At 41.9% G+C, this 14,692-nt stretch overlaps 1 protein-coding gene across 1 annotated transcript in view; it reads left to right on the top strand.

Moving 5' to 3' along the window:
- Nucleotides 1-14,692, top strand: part of LOC109470373 (CUB and sushi domain-containing protein 1-like) — a 34,123-nt gene that overhangs the window by 2,648 nt on the left and 16,783 nt on the right. The window contains exons 2-4 of the mRNA XM_019769309.1: nt 6,502-6,689; nt 7,616-7,763; nt 10,408-10,614. Of these exons, the coding sequence (XP_019624868.1) occupies nt 6,502-6,689; nt 7,616-7,763; nt 10,408-10,614 (543 nt within the window). The remainder of the gene's footprint in view (nt 1-6,501; nt 6,690-7,615; nt 7,764-10,407; nt 10,615-14,692) is intronic.

The following is a 14,692-nucleotide window of genomic DNA, read 5'->3' as shown; positions in this document are numbered from 1 at the left end:
GCATGCTAAAGAACAAGGCTTTAACAAAATTTTCGTTAGAGATAAATTAAAGATGTAGTAGTTGTGCGTTGAAATTTGCTAATTTTACGGCCACATTTGTACGGTTGCTTTGAGCCCTGATGATCCCTCTTGAAACTGTTTGTGCTGATTCCCTAAAATGTGAGCTTTACTTTGATATCGATATATAGATTGATACCGTTGAAGAGATTCATCAGTCACGTATAGTATAAGTTCAGTAAGATAATTCTTTCAATCAGTGACTATTAAATCCTAAGGTACATACCTCCGAAATCGTCGTCGTCGTCGAAAATTCGGAGGTATGTACCTTAGGATTTAATAGTCACTGATTGAAAGAATTATCTTACTGAGCTTAGATTGATACCGTTTTTAATGAGAGAGAGCGCAGATCGAGATTAACACCATTCAGACCACGGCGCTCTGTGTGCTCTATGGTGGAACACGGAGCAGAAACCGTAAAAGTTAATGTTCGTCTTTTCGTCTTCGTCACCGTCAAAAGCGCAAAAAATTCACCAGCCCTCTTAGAAATGATGTGCTTATTCTCCACAAACCATGGCTTTTCCTTGATACGCAGTTTAATGGCGGTTCAAATTGTAGATTACACGACAGTAGAAGACCGGAAATGTTCAATTCGTTATATGAAGACGCTGTGCCCAGCGCGTTCTACCTTCGCGTACGGTCGCTCTCCATGCAACCATGGAACTTCGTGGTCAAATTTGTAGCGGCTTTTTAGAAACCATGGCTTTTATTTGATGGATATCTCATTGTCAACTTGATTATAGGGGAGCGCAGAACTCATGGAACGAGCACCTGACACCTCTATACTAACGCCAAACCAAAGTTCATTGCCGACATGAATCGCTGCTTCAACGTCCGACACCGTTCCAGCAACCCCGTGTCCGCTCGTAAAACGCTTGCAACCGCTCCAGCGAAGTTTGTGCAACGTTTAATCGCCGCCCGGGCAACGCTGGCGAAGCAGCGGTGGTCCAGCGTTCAAGATTTCTGCGTTGGCCTAGCGGACTCAAGCGTCCACAAACTTGCGTCTAGCGATGTCCAAACTTTGACTGGGCGTTGGTGGAGCGGGGGTGAACTTTACCGGGGCGGAAAATTATATTGCCCCCTCCTCACCGCTCGCAATATTTTGTGCAGCTCAAAACTTTCGGAGCGGTAGGAGGGCCCCTCCAGAAACATCAACGGTGGCCGGGCGTACACGGCGTTGCTTTAACGGAGGCCAACTTCTGTTAACGGTGGTGAACGGTTTCGAGCGGTGATGAATTTTATTCACCGCTCAAGGAACGCTCCAGCAAAGTTCGGCCAGTTCGACCGGGCCTTAACGTTGTTTTTCATGGGTCCGTTTTTACAGAAGAAACACCCAGAGCGAAATTTCTACTTTTCTTATGTATGTAGCAGTTATGTGACTGCTTAGCAAATGCCGTATTGCCATTGACCTTCTTTTCAGCGCCATACACAAATATTTTTGGCAAAATTCTGTTTTTCGACAATACGATAAGAAAATATATAGAAGTTTACTTTGCAAGCAAATAACACCCTTATGCATTGACTATGTTTATTAACTTTTTAATAGCAACAAACACGGCGGAACTTATGCATAATAAGATTTAAAACATTTCATTCGAAGATAGGGTACGTCCGAAGTTAAGGCACCCCCCCCCCCTTTATAGCATTAAACACCAGCTACGTCGATACAACAAAAATGCTGTCGGGAAAGCTCATCCACTGGCCTACCTATCTTTGCTACCCGTTCGCTTAATATCATGCACAACCATTCAGTGTATTTAAACATATAATACACCATCTTATCTATTCATGTTTCTTATTCTGCTTCTTATTGCACTTGTTTGAAATTCCAATAAACGATGATCAAGCTCTAACTCTCGCCGTAAGACGCTCAACATCTGCCTTATGTCACAGCCAGCTGTCCTCCCGTATTTATTCATTTAAGGAATACACTGAACATCAACCTATTTACACAGTTCTAGGGACAAACAAATCCAGCCCTTGACAAGATAGTTTAACAAAATTATACAAAACTCTATTTAATTTTAATTCACCTGTTATGCCAATCCTTCCACAAATATTGGAAGTCTTCAAAAAAAATTACATAAATAAATTCTGTTAATTAGATTATAATCAGACGCTGATTTCCATTTTGTACATCTTTAGCTGCAGTACCTTCCTTTCAAAAAGTAAAATTTATCTGCAACGGGTCGAGTTAATCAGCTTCAAAAGTTAAAAACAAAGCCACCCACTACAGTTCGAAACAAGCTGGTAGGAGGCTCAAAAACACGCCATTTGATCTACAAATGTAAGCTCCAACAGCTTTTCACTACCAAAAAATCATTGATCTGACACTTGCAATTTATCTTAAACTTCAACGCTACGCTGCAACATCTTCGCTGCAATACCTAAAACGGCCGGCCATTATCAACTTGACCTTCGTATTTGCTTTCCCTACCCCCCCCCCCACCACCGTCAGTAAATATCATTCACAACCATCCGTATCTCCTCGTACACAAACAAAAACACAGAAAACACAACTATTAAATAACACAAAGGAAAGTGCAAATACCTGGGACCTCCGGAGTTGAAAAATTGGCCTCCTGCAGCCTAAGACCGTGCAACTCCTGTATAGCTGTGTTAACTGACGCTCCCGGGCGCGGCCTGGTTATAAATACCGTACCGCAGTCACGCTTAGACGGGCTTGCTATTACCGCGTGTCCCCAGACCGTCAATCACCTGTGTTCTGTTGGTGGGTTTGTTGTTATTATTTTATGACAATGACTTGAGATAATCTGACTTCCAAGTTTCTTCTGATCTCCTCAAGCCATGTGTGGCGGAGTGATACAAACGTATAGAATAGTGATTCAAGCTGTCCTAGGTACAATATATGTGCCCGGTGAGTACTTGAGTACTTAAGTGGCAGCTATTTATATGCCTGATGATTGAGTAAGTCACTATGTAACAGCCTGTTACATTGCGAATTGATATGAATTAAGAGCCAATGACAGCATTAAAGCAGTCCTTGTCGTCGGAAACCTGCCAAACCGAGTACATATATTGTACACTTCACCTAGCTAGAACATTGTGCATTCCAAAACCTTTTTCCATTCCGAACCATGATTTGAAATATGTACGAGGTGGAAGGCATCAGTATTTCCTAACGTGGTCCACCCAAAAACATGTTTTGGAATAACACGCAACATGCAGAATCATGTTATATTCCAAAACGAGATCCACATCCGATTCGTAATCACGGTTTTGGTTGTAACCTACAACAATAGCCTTCTTTGATACGATACGATTCTTTGGACAGAGCTTTTATTTGAATAGAAAGATTGTCGACTGATTTATCCAAATGCAGACCTTCTATCCATAATCAATGGCAATTATAATAGTTCAGTCGTAATAGTTAACATTATTTTGCAAAGGTATGCGATCGTGGAATTCTAATTTTGGATCTTCAGGTTGTTTCTCCATTTACATTACATTATGGTCACAGTTGTGCATTAATATCAACTTAGCAATTTAAGCTTGTCCTCTGCTTCTCGAAGGAACACGTCACGTCCATGTGTTACAGGTCATGTCCAGTTAGAAAAATATGTTCTATTAACAAGCTTATTTTTCTAATCAACCATGCAATGCGCGCATACATAATGCAAGTATTCGAGGTCGATATTTTTCAATAAGGGGAAATCTTTGCGCCTTTGCTGTTTTTTTTTCTTATTTCTGCTTTGAAGACCAACGCCGATTTCGATCTTGGGAACCCTGTGTGGCTTTCCCTACTGCAGCGGAACGGTTGCTGTTATCTGCTGGATTTGTCAAGGTTTTGATTTTTTATTTAGGGTGTAGCTGTTGACATTGTGTAAAAAGTATTTCTTCCCCATAACGTTAGTAGCTTTAGAGCCTAATTTTTAGTTTGTGTGTAACTAAATTAAGTCAAGGCCATATGGAAAGAAGTAAACTATATTTTTCTGATGGGCTAAAATAGAAAAAGCCTACTTCATAAAAATTTCCATCATGTGATAGCAATATTTAGTTTGGGAAACTTTCACATCAGACTGCCAGCAACTAAAATCCCAAACTTTCTTGTCAGAAAAAGCTCTCCAAAATATCTTTAAAAAGAGAATCACCGAAATTCAGAGAGCGGCATACTCTCTTAGATTCCACATGTATCTTTCCAATACTTCGGCATCACTGTGTTATTTTTCTCAAGACCCGGTCTGCCTCCATGTCTATATCTATTTGAAATACATTCAACTACGTATTTTATTAGAGCAGGTGTTTAATTGCCTCTCTCTAATTGGTACTTATTACATTTTTTAATAGAAAACCACGCCTTTGAAGTTCTACGTATTGCAAACCAAACGTACCAAGAAATCGACTTCTTCGTCGTCGAAGCGCGGTTGCCTGCCGATGGCCAGTCCGGTTCCCAAAACTGGTGTAACGACTACAAGCTGCTATGTGCAAAGTACGGCCTGAAACCAACTGGATGCGGGAACGAGCTCATGGACAGCGTTGCCGATGTTGGCCGGTAAGATCTGTCAAATGTTCTAGAATTACTTACTTACTTACTATAGTTACTTGAGCCCTTGGCCCCATGTGGACCATAGGCAACCGATTTGTCCTCCATTGAGCTCGATTCCGGGCTTCTGTTTTCACAACTAGAATGACGTTGAAAAAAAACTGCAAAACCTTGTCTTATTAAAAAAATCCTAGTAGAGGGGTACGAAGAGGGGTAGAACGTTAGTAGAGGGGTAGAACAAACCCTAGAGGTACATATAATTATAAAAGTACGTAAATATTGAAGAGGTTCATCAGTCACGTAGAATTATCAGTTAGTAGAATAAATTTTATATTCTTTTATCAGTGACTCTTTTTTAAAGGTAAAAACACGTACCTCCCATTTTTTTATGTCAACTGTACATCTTGATCACGAAGTCCTACTTACCCCTACTCCGCAAGGAGGCGGGGAGGCCAGAAGATCCCCACAAGACTTGATCTAGTCTCGTGTTCTCGCGAGACTAGGTTACTCCGTGAATAAGATGTACAGTTGACATCGAAAATTTGGAGGTACGTGTTTCGTAAGTTGGACTCGACTGAAAAGAAATTGAGTGTAACATTAGCATGAAAGTTCAGCTGTGTTTTTGAATCCACTATGTACAAGGTAAACTTCTCTACAACCAAAAATGGACTCATCGAAATTCTCGACTAAATGTGTAATTAGGGTACTAGCACGCGTGACGTCAGCAATGGGTCAAAGGTTGTAGTAAGTCGATATCCACCCCCACCCGGATATACGATACTCCTCACACCGGAATTCAGAATGTCTCCAGCAAAGACGTGCGTCATTGAAACCTAATATGAATATGTCTGCAAGTCTCATTTCTTCGACATCAGATGTATGTACTTTTTAAGTCATCAGAATGCTTTTTACTCAGATATTTTGTGGGAATGTGTTAATACCTTGCCAGGTGCGTGAATGAATACAACTCAGACCCGAACATCAACGACGTGCTCGGCTGTCACCCGGCAGACGGGGTAGCTCAGGTGGCGAAGCTGGCGTTCCCATCAGCCACTGTAACAAGGGACAGGAGTTTCGGCTTTTACAGATGTTCCACTAACTACTGTCAGCGAGGGATAACTGAGAGTCGGTGGAGTCTCACCTACACAACAGATGCCGTACAACCTGGCGACGGGATAGTTTACACCGTGTGTAAAGGCTCGGCAAGTTAGTAGAAAATCCCATGAATACATTTCACCGTTGAATACGTTGTGCCAACAGCGCACAATAGATACCTTCTCAATTTGATTGATACTGGAGATTACGGGGAAATGTTTGTCACTTTTGTGGTTTCCCTTCAAGAATGGTTTAATAGTCAATGACTCACCCCGAGGTGTATATGTTGTAATACAATAAAGCCCTTGTCAGTTTCTTTTAGCACCAAATAAAACAACCTAGTGATACCACCGAGTAACCGCCGCGAATGAGTGGTTTTATATGGTGGTCATAGCAACTAACAAGGCCTTATCACACCATATACACCGAGAAACAGGCGAGTCATTAACGTTATTATCATATAGCACATAACTGTTTTAATCAACTTTTGTAAAAAAAAAGTTATCATGTGCAATCTGATATTGTATGTACTTATGATCGCGTACAATGTTCCATTTGGGGTCGCCAAGGGTCATTTAACAGAACGCGTCTTCCATTTGGCGTCAGCGTCGGTTGCGGTGTTTGTGGGAGTGTTGACAACACGGTGTTTATGGGATTTAATCACCGCTGGTTGGGTTCACTCATCGGCCTCCTTCCGTATGAGTAGACGATTTGTTCGGTTCCGTAGGATATAGGGCTCCAGTATTAATGGGAATGATTTCATCAACGCCATCTGGCTATATGATGATTCCTCTTAGATGCTAGGGTGACGTCTAATCATAAATCTGCCTTTCTTAATATTTCAGCTGCACAGTGTCCGCTACTAACGGCTCCTGCAAACGGTGCAAAGGAGGGCTCCAATTACTACCGGGATGTGGTCAGTTTTACCTGTGACGTGGGATATGAGCTGGGAGGTGAGGCGAGCACCACATGCCAGGCAGACGGCACGTGGAGTGTTGCTGATCCCCCCACTTGCACAGGTAAGAGTGGCCTTGCGATTTCAAATTGAGCGAATTTTTTCTATGTATGGTGCCATGGCTGTCTCACGGACGCTGACAGATATTACTGAGGTGGAGGTTGACACAGGTCTTGAATTTGTGACTGTCCCTGAGCTTGCAATGTCATGGGAGTTCTAGAGCTTAATGATGGCCAGGCCCTGAGGAGGGTTCTTCTTTGGGACATTGTAGACGAATTTACCGGTTCCAGAGCGTTAACGTTGCAGTGTTGCGATCTTAACAGGCGGGTTTCTCGACGATATTAGCTATAGCATGTGTGGGTTCGGGAGTAAGCTGATGAGTGGTGCTGGGCATCATGGTCGTACATGTATGCGGTGCAGGAGAATTTTCGGGATAGCTGTGTATGTGTCCTGCAAAATTAAGATGTCTTGTTATGGAAAAAATTGTCTTTGATCCTTTGTGTTCGGCTCTCTCGCCGCCTGCTTGAAACCTTTACGCATCAAACGCGCAAGGAAACTGAAGTTGAATGTGGCTCCCTACGTCTTGGACCATTTTGTGTAAGGAAGGCCTAGTCATGTATATATTATTAATCATGAACTATAAATCCCCAAAGTGTGTCATTGTATGTTATAAATAGCATTTGTTTCTCTCTGAAGATGTCAGGTTGGCGTGCTGTACGTGCGTGAGGTGTGGCTCTCCCCAGACACGGGACCACCATTAACGTCCTATATCCGCAGATATCCTGAGGGACTTCCCTAACAAAAGCTAGGTACTCATTTCCCCCTGAGCGAAGTGAGGAAAGTCATGTAACGTGTTTTTCCCAGGGGCACAACGTCGGAGTCAAACACCCAACCATTGATCACATGCCACATGATCCCACCATAGTAGTCGAAGCCGAGGAGTGGATACTTCATGAATTTCCCAATTTCTTGCTACAGTTGTGCAGTGCCCACAGATGGTAGAGCCTGCGAACGGTGCAATTACATCGACTGGCAACAATCTCTACGGGGACGAGGTCAGCTTCAGATGTGACTCAGGGTACGAGTCTGTAGGTGAGACAAACATCATATGCCAGGCAGACGGCACGTGGACTAATGCTGCCACCTGCACAGGTAAGACTTGGTATCATCACCTCTCAACTACGATAGCGTTTGCAAGATATATATGTATAATCTTTATATGTTGGCATTGCGCTATTTGAAGCAATCACAAAATTTTCCGAGAAACATTATAAAACTCGAAAGGCCGACATTTGCTCGGAAGCAAATGTAGCAACTGCCTTCACCACATCACCCGTACCAAAAAATGGACCTCTCCCCTTCCGGACAAGTGGATAGTTCCTAAATCACCCCTGTCCAAAATGTGAAGTCTTCCAGGGGGTTCAAGCTCAAAACTGACAGACTTCAATACTTTCGCATAACCCGGGAAATGGTTGTAAACTCTCAGGCCAAGTGTCAAAGATCTCTGATCAGAAATGGTCCCCTGGGAATACATTTGATAACAGGTGTTGGTGGCCCATTCCCTGGCCTAGGGCACTGGTCTAAGCCTATTAGTGGGGTCCATATTACTAAGATGAAAGTAAGAAAAACAGAGGAAAAAGTAAGAATTTGCTGGCCCTGGCATTAGCTGAGTACCTTTTCTCCTAAAGGTGCATCTTAAAGATGTTAGATTTGGCTATTAAGCTGTTTAAGGACAGTACATACTGCACTGTCAATATTTGCTACAAAATCTTAGAAAAATGGTCAAAAACACTGAATCAAAGAATTTCGTAGCAAATCTGAGTCCGGTGAGTCACCTGGAGCCTGCTCCTAAACCAAAGAACTAATTTAGGCAAATATAAGCTACAATGGTCAATCTGACCCCCCTCCCTAAAGTTCTGTCAGGGGACACTAATTCCAGCCCTTATTGGAATATATAGAAAACATCTAAAAACTGAGGTGTCAACAATCACCTACTTGAGTGTTCAACTATTGCAAACACATATTGACAGGGTAGTCCAACTTCCAAATTGTCCATTTAGTCCAAAAATTTCACTTTTTGACCAGCGATACATGGCACGGCAAATGCAAACACTGGCAACATGACCTCTGACCCCCTTGAAGACCACCAAAAGACAAGAAGATGGGATTAGTTTTAGAACTCTACCAAGCAGCCAAAACAACACTAACAACCAGTTTTCTCCAGTTAATAGAAATAGAAATAACTCTGCCAGCATTTATCCACACATACCAAGAAAAAGGCTGTTTTCAGTTGGTTTGGCTGTACTCAATCAAACTGTCAGACTGGGTCTCAGACTGGACCTTCTGCGCCTGCGGGAAAAGGTGACCTTTGCCCTCCAATAGTCTATACCACCATGCAGCAATGGAATCTTCCAACGCCTTCTGCTGTTGGAGAAGGTAGAACGTGTGGTTCTATTTAGAACTGTCAGTTGGGGATTTGGGTTTTCAAGCTACAAAAACTGTTTTTACTGAAAGAAAGATAAGCTAGTTAAATGGTGAACACTATAGTTTAAGCATATGGTGTCACGCTGCCCTGGTGTTAAGTTGGTCAGGCTGTATGCATTTGCCAGACCAGTTACTATTTCACCACCGGTGCACGTGGCAAATGGATACAGCCTGGATATTACCTTATACTCGTAGCTTTTTGAATGTGATACATATCGCGAAGAGATTTGGGGGACATTTTTTTTATTGCTTCAAGAGGTTTTCTTGCATTAGAAGACAAGACAGCTCTGGGAACCTGTTTTGCAGCCATAAAGGGTGCATATTTGACAAGTGTTAACCATGGCACAGTGAAACTTGCGTATGATGCCTCTTTCCTGAGAAAGTACTGTGGGGTGACACAAGCGAGTGAAGCCCAGGGGAACATTTGCCTCCACAGAGCTACATTAGGGTTTCTCTGTCGCTTTTCTTACAGACATTAATGGCTGCTCTCCGAACCCGTGTCACCCCAAAGCTACCTGTGAAGACGTCACTGCTCCGGGGACGGGCGCCACGTGTACATGTCAGAATGGGTATGAGGGGGACGGAGTCTTAGACGGAACCGGATGTACAGGTAAAAATTCCAATTGATATCAATGCCAGACATTGTGTCAGAACATTTTTCCTCTTCTTCTCCAAACAAATAAGGCCAATTACCTGACTCATAAACGTCTCTCACCATGGTAACTGGTGTTGGGTCACCATATATATGAAATATATATATGTATATATGTATATATATATATGAATGTGTTTGATAAAGAATAAACAGAGCAAATTGGGTCATGTGAAGGTAAACATAATGCATTTGCTTCGCAAACGTTACCTTTATAGGTTCGATGTATTTAAGGAGAGTTTGTTCCAATTAGTAATTACTTCAGCGGACGGTTTGTAATCGATGACTTACGTGTTGGTTTGTGTATCAGTTTGCCCAGATATAGTAGGTTGTCAGTCTGTGAGTATATAAGTTGGAAGATTGGCAGGCAGAATGGTAGGAGGTCAAAGGTCTCAGAATCTGACCTTGGCCCAACAGAAATCAGAGATCGACATGGGGAATTCAACAGGGAGCCAAGTATCTTATTTATCAAAAGTCTGAAATTTTCGATTTCGTGTTCTAAGCGTTAACCCGTAATTAAATCGATCTTGTTCTGATTAAAACATGATATTTCAGAGATTCCTATGGCTGCCATTTTATGCATAGATACGTTGAGATTAGGTGTTATTCAAAATGTAGTTTTACAATTTCATACATGCAATATTTTCCCGTATATTCCAGCCGTGGAATGTCCATTACCGACTCTTCCCGACAACATTGGCATGACTGGCTCTAATTACTACCTAAACGAGCTTCATTTCTTCTGTTACCCCGGTATTTATCGTGAGGTCTACACAATAGACAGTTCCAAAACCTCCGTCCGGTGTGAAGCAGACGGCACATGGAATGATCCATATTATATTCCGAGTTCTGACAGCGATTGCCAAGGTAAGGTTTGCTGCACATTGTCGTCACCGCAATAAACATGGCACTGTGTGCCCCAATTCATACAAATGTCCACGATGAATTTCATTTTTTTTATAGTATGTCCAACTTACTGTACGTTAAGATTAGAGATATTACTACCACTTACCCTATCCAAACCGGATCTGGGATTATAGCGTGCCGGTTTTGTTTTCAATTACCTTTCAAACATCTGTGGTATACAGGTAGTAACAAGAGTTCCGAGATCTCATACCTCCATGAAATATTGGCTTGATATGTAAATTTCTTCTTTAATTGCGCAAATGACCTCTGTATTAACATGATATATGCATCGTGATGTATGTTAACTTTTGATTAACTTAAAGATGTCCCAAGTATGACATTCCCATCATTCACCATTGAGAAATCATAGATTTTTTGCATTAATTATGCAAATTAGGTCATCATTTGCATAATTAGTATCTGTTGATGTTCCATCCGCCATAGGTTACATACATTACATGTATGAAAGTTCTATAATGTAAAACACTGTAATTATAGAATTTCCTCATTAATTATGCAAATAAAGTCCTCATTTGCATAATTTGCAGTTAATTATGTACATCTCTCTGTCAGATACCTACACACCAAAAATGATGAAAATACGCTGTTCCTATCTGGACTTATTGGCTTTTAAAGATTTCGCCCGAAAGTCACCTGCAGTTCCTGAACAAGCTGTTAGGGGGACCAAACCCACACCACTTATCCCTGACAGGAAAAGCTATCTGTCACCAAAAATTCAAGACCATAGCATGTTCAGGACCAAAGATACAAAAACCGGAAGTTCTGCTGCAGTACCAAGGTCATCCACCAGGAGGCCCATATTTGACCTTGACCTTTGTCTTCCAAAGACTTATCAGCATACCAAATATCATCACAATCCATAAAGGCGTTATGAAGTTATGCTGACTACAAAGTTGCGGAAACACACACAGACACACACACAGACACACAGACACACAGACAGACGCCGCCAAAAACAATACCTCCATTTTTCATGGAGGTAATAATCAGGAAAGCCTGCTAGAGCTATAGAACTTTAGAATCAAGGCAAATGCTTAGTAGGACAAAGTAGAGGCCTAGCCTGGCCCGAGAGAGTGGTTCCTTACATTGGGAAGCTAAGGAGGATGGTATCTAGGCTAGCCATTAGCGGCCAGTTGACCTTTGATTTGGTCTTGGATTCATGTTTCTATGATTTCTGTACTTATTTAATGTTCCGATGTCTTAAAAGCCCATATGGGCTAAGAGTATAATGTAGTATAATGTCATTTTGCTCTTTACTATGATTTCATCATTTGCTTTATTACTCCGTGAAGGAGGTCAGGACCTCCGGACGGAGTGTTGTAAACAGCAGTTTTTTCGTGTTCGCAAACCTCTGGGCAGGTGGCCACCAGGAGCGCGATTTTTTAGTCAGGCTAGATTATTAGACCAGGGATTTAGCCATTTTTACGATACGTTGTTACCAGTTGTTCAGTGATCACACACTGTTTACATACACTATTCTCAATCTGTAAAATATAAAACTTCACGGAGAATTGTCGCCTATGGACACTTGTTCTTGCAATCAGCCCTCGGAATGAATTTGGAAAAAAAATCGTTTTTGTTTCAGTTGCACGATGCCGCGAGTTGGTCCTGCCCCCTGACGTCATAGTTACATCGGGTACACATTGGGGGATTGATAGCGAGTGGACCTTCGCCTGTGAAGACGGCTACGAACTTTTTCCTTACGATCACCTTAAATGTTCGTGGGACGGCCGATGGCAGTATCAATCTGAGGATGACGGACAATGGACGTTTCCCGATGACGAAGTCGAAGAAAACGATGATATTGATCCCGTGTGTAGGGGTAAGAATTTGGGTTTTGTTTACGCTTAAGATATGACTGTAGGTTCTTTAATAAAAAAAAACATTTTATTGTTGAAAATTGCTTACCAACAGGCTTCTTAAAACCGCATTAAGTATACTTCATTATAGCAAAATCTGTATTAGTAACGTAGTGGTATTACTAATTTCAATTAACTACATGAATGAAATCTCCTAGGCACCCCAAACCGATGCGAGCGTGCCAAGAAAATGGCAATAAAAAATTAAATCAAAGTTGTGAGCAGGTGACTGAACGTGGCATTAGTATACCGAACAATAACTTGTGTATTTCTTTTTTTTCATATCTTCTCCGTTGACTTTAGGATATTTACGAATTACATTTTGTCAGCCGCGCCTAGTTACACTCAACAGTAAAAATATAAAAGAGAAATATGTTTCAATTTATTTGTATCAATTTTTGGCTCCTTTGCTCTGGTTTACGGTATTAAAGATGAATTATGGGGGTTAAAATGTAAATTTTCTAGTGATTTTTTTTACTAAGCAAGTTATACGAATCAACAATAATCCGTTGCAAATAAGTGTCATTAAAGAAGTGGAAGTGCCAAAATATGATGCAACAAGTGTGTTGAAAAGTTGGAAACACAGCTGTCAGTCATGTTTGTTTTACATTCTTGTAGTTTTTGCTGGTGCCTCAAACTAAGTGCGAATTAGGCTATTTAGCGCCAACCATAAATGTCAGAAATGTGAGAAAATTGCAAACTAGAAAGGCCGACATTTGCTTTGGGGCAAATACAGCATATTTCAGTCCATAAATAGGATGGTCGGCATATTCCATCGTCGTGATTGTAGATGACGTAATGATCTTAGGCACATAAAATTGAATGTGTGGGTCATTGCGCACGACTTACGTGCAACGTGACCCCAGGTAACCCGCAATGTTCGATGTGTTCGAGCAGTGTTCGATGGCCAACGGCAGATGGATCCGGCCATTCTTTAGATCGAAAGTGGAACGGGTATGGCACTTTTGGCCCTTTTTGGCTGAAAATAGCCATTAAAGCCCCCCAAATGAGTCATTTGAAAGTGGTTTATGCCAAATATGTGACTGCTATTCTGTAGACACACGTTCAAGGTACCCTTATACCGAATTTCAAATCATTTGGTTGTAATACCAGGGCTCAGGATCCAAAAATCCATTTTTTGTCAAAAAATGCCCAAAAAACCTTCAAAAAAATTTTTCAAAGGCATGTATCAAAAAAATGAAAAACAAAACGCCTGGGGGTATTGGCCCACTCTACCCTCATGCCAAATTTCAGGTCATTTGGCTGACAGAGTTGAATCCCTTTGACTGTTTGGCAGGAGGAGGAGGAGAAGAAGAAACATGAGAGAACACAATATATTTCATCTATACCATATGGTATGGACTTTGTATAAAGTGGAAGTAAAGTACAATCACACGGAGATTTGTTTAATTAAAATATTTCAACTTTTGGAGCAGAAATGTTACATAATGCCCACAAATGAACCTAAAGTTTGGTATGCGGAGGGTACATGACAATTGCTATTGCATCAAATAAAAATTCAATCTTATTCGTTTGGTCAGATATCCGGCTGGAAGGTCATGAAGAGAGAGATCCAGATTGGAGAGGCAGAGTTGAAATCTACCGTGAAGGAGAGTGGGGCACAATTTGTAAGAACGGATGGGACGAGAACGACGCAGAGGTGGCATGTCGTCAGGCGGGATTTCCCGGCGTTCAACGGGCACTGATCGATGTCGATGCCGACGCGGCGACTGGGGAGATCTGGATGGACGAAGTAGACTGTAGCGGAACCGAACCAAACCTGAAAGACTGCAATCACGTTGGAAAGGATGGCCATAGCTGTACGCATGCTGAAGACGTTGCTGTTGAGTGTATCGGTGAGTTAGTAACAGGCGTTCTAGGTGCAGTCTGCTTTTGTGGGGGGTAGGGGGGGGCTTATTTGCAAGTTGCAAGATCTTCTGATCGCACGTACATCACGCGCGCTTAGAACTCTGGCCTCCATCTCTAGTATCAATCAGTATAAAAAGGGAGGCGTGACCTAAATATAACCGTTAGGCCCGGTTTACACGTGCGTCGTTTATATGTGTTTGGAGTAAAACGACTGCGCGTTTTGTGCGACAGATTTTTTTTAGCGTGTAAACAACCTCCGCCACCGCCGTACGCGTGCGGCGCCGCGCGGC

Source organism: Branchiostoma belcheri, unplaced genomic scaffold, assembly GCF_001625305.1.
Source record: "Branchiostoma belcheri isolate BF01 breed outbred unplaced genomic scaffold, Haploidv18h27 scaffold221, whole genome shotgun sequence".
NCBI lineage: Eukaryota > Metazoa > Chordata > Leptocardii > Amphioxiformes > Branchiostomatidae > Branchiostoma > Branchiostoma belcheri.
Note: the sequence above shows the minus strand (reverse complement) of the source record. Positions and strands in the feature narration are given on the sequence as shown.